General features: G+C 53.0%; 1 protein-coding gene across 1 annotated transcript in view; it reads left to right on the top strand.

Annotated features, from left to right (window-relative positions):
- Positions 1-714: 714 nt before the first annotated feature.
- Positions 715-8593, top strand: part of CCDC180 (coiled-coil domain containing 180) — a gene marked incomplete at its 5' end in the record, with an annotated part of 38424 nt that continues 30545 nt past the window's right edge. The window contains 7 exon segments of the mRNA XM_007472272.1: positions 715-803; positions 2513-2635; positions 3741-3914; positions 4758-4873; positions 7024-7135; positions 7738-7777; positions 7906-8315. Of these exon segments, the coding sequence (XP_007472334.1) occupies positions 715-803; positions 2513-2635; positions 3741-3914; positions 4758-4873; positions 7024-7135; positions 7738-7777; positions 7906-8315 (1064 nt within the window).

The following is an 8593-nucleotide window of genomic DNA, read 5'->3' as shown; positions in this document are numbered from 1 at the left end:
GCTCACGGGCCCAGCTGCTCCGCGGCACGTGGGATCCTCCCGGACCGGGGCACGAACCTGTGTTCCCTGCATCGGCATGTGGACTCTCAACCACTGCGCCACCAGGGAAGCCCTCCCCTCCCCAGTGTTCTAACTGCCATCCAGCCTGCCCTCCTCCCAGCCCTTATCAAGAAACAACCACCACACAATCTTTGTGTTATCTTTCAGTTTCTAGAACTGCCAGGAACATTAAACTTCAGTTCCTTATCTTAGACACCAAGAGATACACCGAGGTGACTATAAACCAGAAACAGTAGGGCGGAGGAAGAGGAGAAGGTCAATCAGTCAGTCAGTCCATCAGCTTTGGAATGTTCTGCTGGTCCATTCACTTCTTAAGGGGTTCACCACAGACATGATCTGTAAACGCTCCTTAATCTGCACCTGGTTACTGTTTTGTGGCATGGTGCAACTCCCCCAAAAGAATTTCAGCAGCCTCGAAACTGAGTCAAGAATTAGGGTCAGAACAGAAAAAGGTGGCTCCTTATTTGAGGTCCTTATCTTGGGGTGTCAGGAACTTTGAGGCGAGGGAGGTAGCAGCCCCTGATCTAAATTATCCCCGCTATTGAGGAGCTTGGCTGGGGAGAAGCCTCTTCCCTGAACGACGGGGAAACTCCTCTTGCCAACCTCCCCTCTTCTTCTGGAAGAACTGCTGACCTCTTTTTTCCACCTATGGAGACGCCTACCACGTGGACTGCATGATGCGGATCCGCCTGCAGTATGAGAAGACCTGGCGGGAGTGCCTGGCCCAAGTGCAGAAGTGCAAGGTGGGTGCCCCTCCTGGCCCGTCTGAGGAGAGGAGCACAGGGCATGCCCCTGCCCCTCTCCAGCCCGCACCCCCTGCTTTCGCTCTGCGCTGGCCTCTGGGCATTCTGAAGCTGCTCCCTCAGCCTGGACCCTCTTCTTCCCAGCTGTTCCCGCCCACCCCTCAGTGGCCCCCAACATGACCTCCTCCAGGAAGCCTTCCCTGACCCCACGGACAAAGTTTCCGCCTCTGATCACCTCAGCCTTCACCCTTGACCCTCTGTATCACTTCACTTTATTTATTCAGTGGAGGTCATGTCATGGGAGTTATTTCCAATGCTTCCCTTTTGTAGATCGTGTTGCCACTGGCATCACACACAACTTCACTCCACCCGCCCACCTCTGTTAGAGGGTGAGACAGCGAGTCCTCTCACAACCCCCTTCAATTACAATGCCTGGTTTTCTGAGGTGCAAGGACATACTGTGTCAGAATGCCCCCTCCCTGCCTCCTTGGGAAAACTGTTTAGATGAAAAACCCCCAAAAGCCTAATCATTTTGAAGATGGTGTAACCTGCCGGCTCCGGCGGTAGGAGTCCCCAAGCCATGAGGGTCTCACCTGTGGGCCCCAAGAAGCGCCTGTTCCTCCATCCACCCCTCATGTGTGTGTCTGTCGAGCTTTGGCTCTGCCACCAAGACTCTGAAGTGAGCAGAGTTCAGGGGAGCAGAGCGCTCTCCAGTGCGATGCACGGTGCAGACACTGTGGTCTCTGGGGGCTGCGCCACACTCTTGCACCCACTCTCATCAAATCCTACAAGGCCCTGCAGAGTGGGTGTCGCTGGCCCCATCTGGAGGTGAGAAGACCAGTTTGCAAAAGGCCCAGGGGCTGTCGGAGCCCACAGGGCTCTCTGCCCACTTGCTCTGTGGCCTTAGGGGCAGTCATGTGCCTCTCAGTCAGCCCTTTAGGGGCGTCAGACTTTAGGAGTAAAGCCTGGAGGGCAACCTTGTGCCCTTGGAGAGCCTCCCCAAGACCACACCCCCAGCACTCACTACCTCGTCACTCACGCCCTCCCCAGAGCCCCACAAGTGCTGATGCCTTGTACCCATGCTCATGGCCCCTGGTTGGGTGCATGCAGTGGGTGAATGCTGACGTCCTCATGTACCCCAAGAGCACTCTGAGCCTGACGGGGGGCACCTGGTGTTCCTGGGCAGCGGCATTGGAAGTATACCACTGGAGACACGTTTTTAATTTGGGGGAGGTTGATTTATTCTAGATTTTGTACAGAAATCAAGTCTTTATTAATATAGAGAGCTGGCTTTCCAGTTGGCGTAATTCCAGACAGGAAATGGGAGCCATGTCTGGCTTACAGCAACGCTGAGCCTGTGTAGGATGGCGGTTCATGCCTGTAGGATGTGCAGTAGGACAGTTCTGAGTTCAGATCCCAGTTCCACCACTTGCCAGGTGTGTGACCTCCAGCAAGTTCCTTCACTTCTGTGAGCTTTAGTTTCCTATCTGCCAAATGGGGCTAATGAGAACACCTCTGGGGGATTCAGTGAGCAGGGGCAGCACATAGCACCTGGACACAGTGGGCAGATAAAGCTGGACCGTGTCCACTGCTGTGGGAGTTTCCGCCGAGTTCTCGGGCATGGCTGGGAGGCGATCGCAGGGGCAGCACCAGCCCTGAGGTGAAGCCCCCATCAGCCCTAAGCTGGGCTCTGCCTTGTACCTGTCCAGAAGCAGCTGCTGGACTGGAAGGCCTTCACAGAGGAGGAAGCAGAGAGCCTGGTGAGCCCGTCCTTCATCCAGATGGTGGGAGATCTGCAGAGCAAGGCGGAGGAGGAGCTGGAGGCCTTGGATGTGCGTAACTGGGGACCTGAGCAGGGTGGGGGGCACCCGGCGTGCTGCGCTGTGAGAGGAGTGGGAGGCCGGGGGCTTACAACTTTGCCGTCACTGGTGCGTGCAGCCCCTCGGAGCAGTGCCCCTATGCTGGGTGCTCCAGGCTCACCCCTTGATGCCTCAGTCACTGCGGACTCTGATTGAACAGTCTCGGGCAGTGAGTGCTCCCCGAGCCCTTGCCGAGTCTGGGTACTGAAGGTCACGAGGAGGAGTAAGCCTGCATCCCATGATGCTTAGAGTCTAGAGCAGGGGTCAGCAAACGTTTTCTGTGAAGGGCCAGATAGTAAATATTTTAGGCTCTGTGGGCTGTCAGGTTTCTGGCACAAATTCTCGCTCTGCTGCGGTCACACAGAAGCAGCCCTATGCAATGCAGAATGAATGGGTATGGCTGTGTTTCAATAAAACTTTATTTATGGACACTGAAATTTGAATTTCACATAGTTTTTACATCATTAAATATCTTCCTTAGGTTTTCTTCAGCCATTAAAAAATGCAAAATCTGTGCTTAGCTCCCAAGGTTAAACAGAAATAGGCAGGGGGCTATATTTAGCTCACGGGCCACAGTTTGCCAACCCCAGACCCTAGGAGAGCATAAGAGACACACATGAAAGAGGGAGAGGTGAGGATTTAACAGTAGACTGTGGTATTTGGCTCAGGTGCTGAGTCAGGGAATCCAAAGAAGGAGGGATGCCCCAGGCCAAGGTGGGTATGGCCTACCTGATGCCAGGCTGGTGTCTAGGGTGGCACCTTCTTCTTTGTAGGCCCCAAACTCCATCTTCTTCCTGTCAGGGACTTCAGTGGACACGGGGCAGGTCTAGAGATGGGACTTCAGGTCAACCAGTCCGAGGGCATGGCCTTGGACAGACCAGAAATGCTGTTCCAGCAGAGAGGGGACCGTGAGCCACGATGTGGCACAGAAGAAAACCTTGAGGGATGGTGCCCAGGCAGTGATGGCCAGTGACGTGGGCCTCCACTGGCCGGCGAGGGAGCCCCGTGAGTGGGGCTCTTCTCCTCAGCCTGGGCCGATTGGCACTTAAGGCCCCTTCTCTGGGTTCTGCCACCGCAGAAATCCTTCGAGGCTGTGGCGAAGCAGACAGAGCGGCAGAGCTCAGATCTCTTCAGCTATTTCCAGGAGGCTGTGCAGCTGTGGGAGGTACATCGGAGCATGCTGTTGATGCAGGAGCTGGGGCTCGAGAAGAGGATGGAGCAGCAGCGGCAGACGCACAGCCGCGAGAGCCAGGTGTGGGCCCGGCATCCAGGTAGCCCCCACGAGGCATGAGTGCAGGGCCACACCCGGACTGTCAGCTGCCCAGTGGCTCTGCTTGGTGGCCCGTGAACTCGGCCAGCGTTCAGATGCAAAGCAAAGTTCAATCCATACTTCACACCGTATTTTATGTATTTTATTTTTATAGAAAAATTAACCCCAAATGTATCTTAGACTCAAATGTAAAACCTCAAGCTATAAAACTTGAGCAGATAGGAAACTGAGGCTCACCTTGGTCACGGGGCTGCATGGGAGCAGAAGAATCCTGCCAGAGTCAGGTCCGGGTTGTGCGATGGGTGCCGGATCCAGACATGTCTGTGAGGGGGTCTGCGTGAGAGACAGACAGACTGGGGGGCATGGAGCATCTACCTCTGGCAGTCATCCTGTCCCCACAGGACATGAGCTGGCCCCCACCCATCTGCCTTCACACAGTCTAGGGGTGGAGGGGTGCACTCAGCATCTGACGTCAAGCACAACAGGTGAGAAGGAGAGCAAGGAGTAGGTGCCTCCGGAAGGTGTAGCGGGGGCCTGCCCGGGTGGGCTGGGGGTGAGGGACATGTCCCTGAGGAGTCCCATCTAGGCAGGGTCTCCAGGGCTATAATGTAGACAGAGAAGAACATTCCAGGCAGGGAAAAGAGACCAAAGGCCCAGACCAGTGAGAGTAAGGATGGTGGTACTTTTGGTGCCCCTTTTGTAGAACAGAGCCTGCCCGGGGCACCTGGACCTCAGCTCCAGGGGCAGGGTCTCTGCGTGTCACGTACACTCGTCGAGCTCTGGTAACTCACATCTGCTTCCTTCTGTTTGGGGTGTGGCTACCAGGCCCAGGAGGCTCACCTCGATAAGCTCTTGGACCAACTGAGGCAGCAAAGCTGTGAGAATACCCTGAAGTTACACCTGGAAAAGGCCAAAGATTTTCTGAAGAATATGAAATGCAGGTAGGCAGACCAGATGCCAGAAGGGGATGGCCTGGAATTCATATTCAGGATCAGAAGGTACCTGCCTAGGAGCCCAACCCAATGATGTCTCCAACTTCAGAGATCATTGTGGTTCTTTGCAGCTCTACCCTCAGCCAACACAAAAGGTTTCCGGGAGAACTTTGATCAGGAAAGTTTATGGAGGGAGGTTTCTGTGCCATGGAGTTTAAAGGTCAAGAGCATGGACCCTCCCCCCACCTTCTTAACTTTTAAAACATACATGCTTTGTTAAAGAAAAAAAAAGTTAACAAATACAAACATGTAGGAAATTCTCCTAATTTCTGCCCAACTCGTCCTTTTTGTGAACATAGACATTTATAAATGTGGATATGTATATACACATACAGTGTTTTTAAAATAAGAATTGTTCTATAACTGCAGATATATTTTCATTTTTAAATGACCATCCATTCATTAATATGGATGCTTCATAATGAATTAACCATCCTCCAACTAATTAGCTTTTTAAGACTGGTGCCAATCTCTCAATATTAAAAACAGTTCCCTGTGAACTATCTTGTACCTTTGTGCCTTTGTACAGCTAATTCTGTAAGGACTATTCACAGAAATGGAACTGCACTGCCAATTGACTGCAGTACTTAGATTCAGAAGTACGTTTTAAAGCAAATAAGTAACCCCCTGAACCTTGGTCTTCTTACCTAGGGAACAGATAAAAGTCTGGGCCTTGGGGTTTTGGAGTGCTTGATGGGATAATATAGGTAAAGTTCAAGGACAGGGTTAGTACAGTAGACAGGAAGTGGGAACCCAAGTTACGACATGCAGAGAACTCTCTCACGTGTGTTTCCTAAATGTTCTACAAAGAGTATGTATTCTTCGTATGATCAGAAAAATATGCCCCACAAGCCCATCAAGGAGAAGGGGCAGTCTCAGGGCAAACTGGAGGGAGGCCCTGCGCCCAGGGACCCGGCCGTGCCCGCACCTGCACCAGCACAAAGCACCACTCAAGTCCAACCTCAGCTGCAACTAGACACACTTGGTCTCCAAGGCAACGCAGAGGGGCGGGAGCTCCGTTGGCCCCGCCCTCACGCACTTTCCCAGGAGGAGGTGGGTTGCCCTTAGCGACGGGGAGCCCCCCCTCGTGGAGTAGTGAAACTCCTGCCAGTTTCTCTGTGCAGGGGATACCTCGGGGCTGGCAGGAGCATCCAGAGAAGCACATTGAATATTCCGAAAACTAGCAGGAGACAGGAGATGCATCTCTGAGCCATTGCGGTCAAGAAAAACCATCCTAACCTCTTTGTCTTGGTTAAAACCAATCTCTGCTGGGAAGTAGCATAGAGTAGTGCATGGCTATAAATAAGAAGTGGAAAGCGTCTCCTAAAGAGACCATCTCTTTCTCAGACTAAAAGAGGTTGAAGGGCTCAGAATCCAGGCCTCAGGCTTGAATGGAATTATAATTAAAAGGCTAATTTATGTGACTCTTTGAGTTCCATTCACCCAGCTCACCACTGCTGCATAACCCTCCTAAAATACAGCTCTGATGTACCCACTCTCCTGCTCAAAAGGCCCTCACCAGCTCTGCAGCCCCTACCAAACCCAGCCCACAGTCCCTAGATGACCTCAGAGGCCCCCCGCATCTGGTTCCCGCCCTGACTCTCCCTGCTTCAGCAAACTCCTCGCTCTTCCTGCATCTGCCACTGCCCCCTGCCCTTCCTCACCCTGCTCCTCTGCTGGGATCCTTCTGTTTCCACACACCCCAAACCCACCCGAACTTCCAGCCACTGCCAGTGACAAGATTCCCCCCCGCCGCCGCTCACTCTGACCCTCATCTCCCCTTCCTCACCCGGTCACCTCTCCTTTCCCTGAACGGGCTTGTACGTTGGTCGCTGTCAAATGCAGGAGTTCAGGGCATCCTACTGGAAGGGGTTTTCTGAGGGGCAGGTGTGCCCTCCTAACTTTCGTCCAGCCCTCAGCAGTGTCCTGCACATAATTCAGACACACTGAGTGCTCCCTGGTAAGTGCACGAATGCCCGGAGTGTCCTGGTCTGACTCTCCCAGAGTTGGCTCTTTCCCACACACGCACCCAGAGTCCTGCACGGCCAGGGCTGAAGATACTTGTGGCTGACACTGAACGTGGTGAGGGTTTCCTATAGGTGTGGGGTTCCTGACTCCTCAGAGAATCCCTCCCCCGAGCAGGGATCCCTGTCCCAATTGCTCGTGAATGCTTCGTGGGGCACCTGGCTTGAGGTGGAACTCAAGCTGTCGGTGGGGAAGCTCACTACCTTTGAGATCAGTCTGGTTGCCTGGGTTAAAGTGTAGGTGCCACTGTGGTCTCCGTGTCACAGGGAGGACACTGAGCCCCTAGGGTTTGAGGGGCTTGCCCAAGGTCATCCAGCTTGTGAGGAGCTGGAATTCAGATCCACTCTTATCCATGGCACACTATATCCACAACTTCACCCACAGCCTGTGACAGAGGGAATTTGTAGTGTTGACGAGGGGGCTCCCAGATCTTGTAAATCATGTTCATTCTGTAGGTTTGCATCCAGCACTGGGTGTAGCAGATTCCTGCCCCTTTGTTTGCATCCCTCCATTTATACTTTCTTGCTTTTTGCTCCATCCAGATCACTACTAAAAATGTGTCAGAATGAGATTTTATTCTGTGATTGCCATCGTGTGATGAAAGCTTTGCTAGCCTGCTTGGGATTAAGGAAAACTGATTGGGAACACCTTGATTACCCCTGTGAAATAAGTGGTCAAGGCCTGCACCAGATGTAGAAGGGGAGGGGCGGGGCCTTTTCCTTAAAAGAAAAGATACGCCCTCAGAAGTCGCACTCTGCTCATTCAGTGTCCATGTTTTTGCCTTGTAGAACTTGGAGGGTGAAGTCATTTTCCGACTGAGGGCACCAGGTAACACTTTTAAAATTCAAGTCTGAGTCTCCGCGACTCCACGCTTGTATATCTGGGGGCTGGGGAGGCCCAATCATGCTGCATTGGTAACCTGTCTCTTCCTGGGCTTTGGGCTTGGTCATCAACAGAACCACATGAAAAGCAATTCCAGGAGAGAAGGAGAAAACTGAGGGGAAAACAAAGGCCTAAAGCAGACGCGAGCAAAGGGGAGGAAAGCTTAAGTAGGGGCACGAGTTCCCTCAGGCCAGTGGAAGAGATAGAAGAAGCAGAGGATCAAGAAATCGAGTCCCCAGCCACTGCAGAGGTGGTGGTGAGCCCACAGGAAGAGTCTGTACTGAGTGAAGAGATGGATGAGTCCCGAGAGGACGCTATTCCGGGATTAGAAGAAATGCGGGTTGAAGGAGACAGCTCCTTAAAATCACCCCCGAACCAGGCAAACATGATGGTTCCTGAAGAAGAGGAGGAGGAGAAAAAGGAAAAGGTGGAGGAGGAGCGGGAGGAAGAGGAGGAGGAGCGGGAGAGTTCGTCTGTGGAGGAGGTAGGCCGGCAGCGGATTCACTCTTGGGTATGGAAGGTGTGCCGTGTTCACTCCGTGTGTCCCTAAGACAAGCTGGGGTCCCCAGTGGCGCAGTCTCCACTGGGGTACATATAGAGAATAACAAATGTATGCACACCTTTTATTTTTGTCAGCAGGGATCCAATTCTTATCTCACAGCAATGCTTTTTTTTTTTTTTTTTGCGGTACACGGGCCTCTCACTGTTGTGGTCTCTCCCGTTGCGGAGCACAGGCTCCGGACGTGCAGGCTCAGCAGCCAT

The sequence above is a fragment of the Lipotes vexillifer genome, unplaced genomic scaffold (genome assembly GCF_000442215.2).
Source record: "Lipotes vexillifer unplaced genomic scaffold, Lipotes_vexillifer_v1.1 scaffold630, whole genome shotgun sequence".
Lineage (NCBI taxonomy): Eukaryota > Metazoa > Chordata > Mammalia > Artiodactyla > Lipotidae > Lipotes > Lipotes vexillifer.
This window is presented reverse-complemented; position numbering and strand designations above follow the sequence as displayed.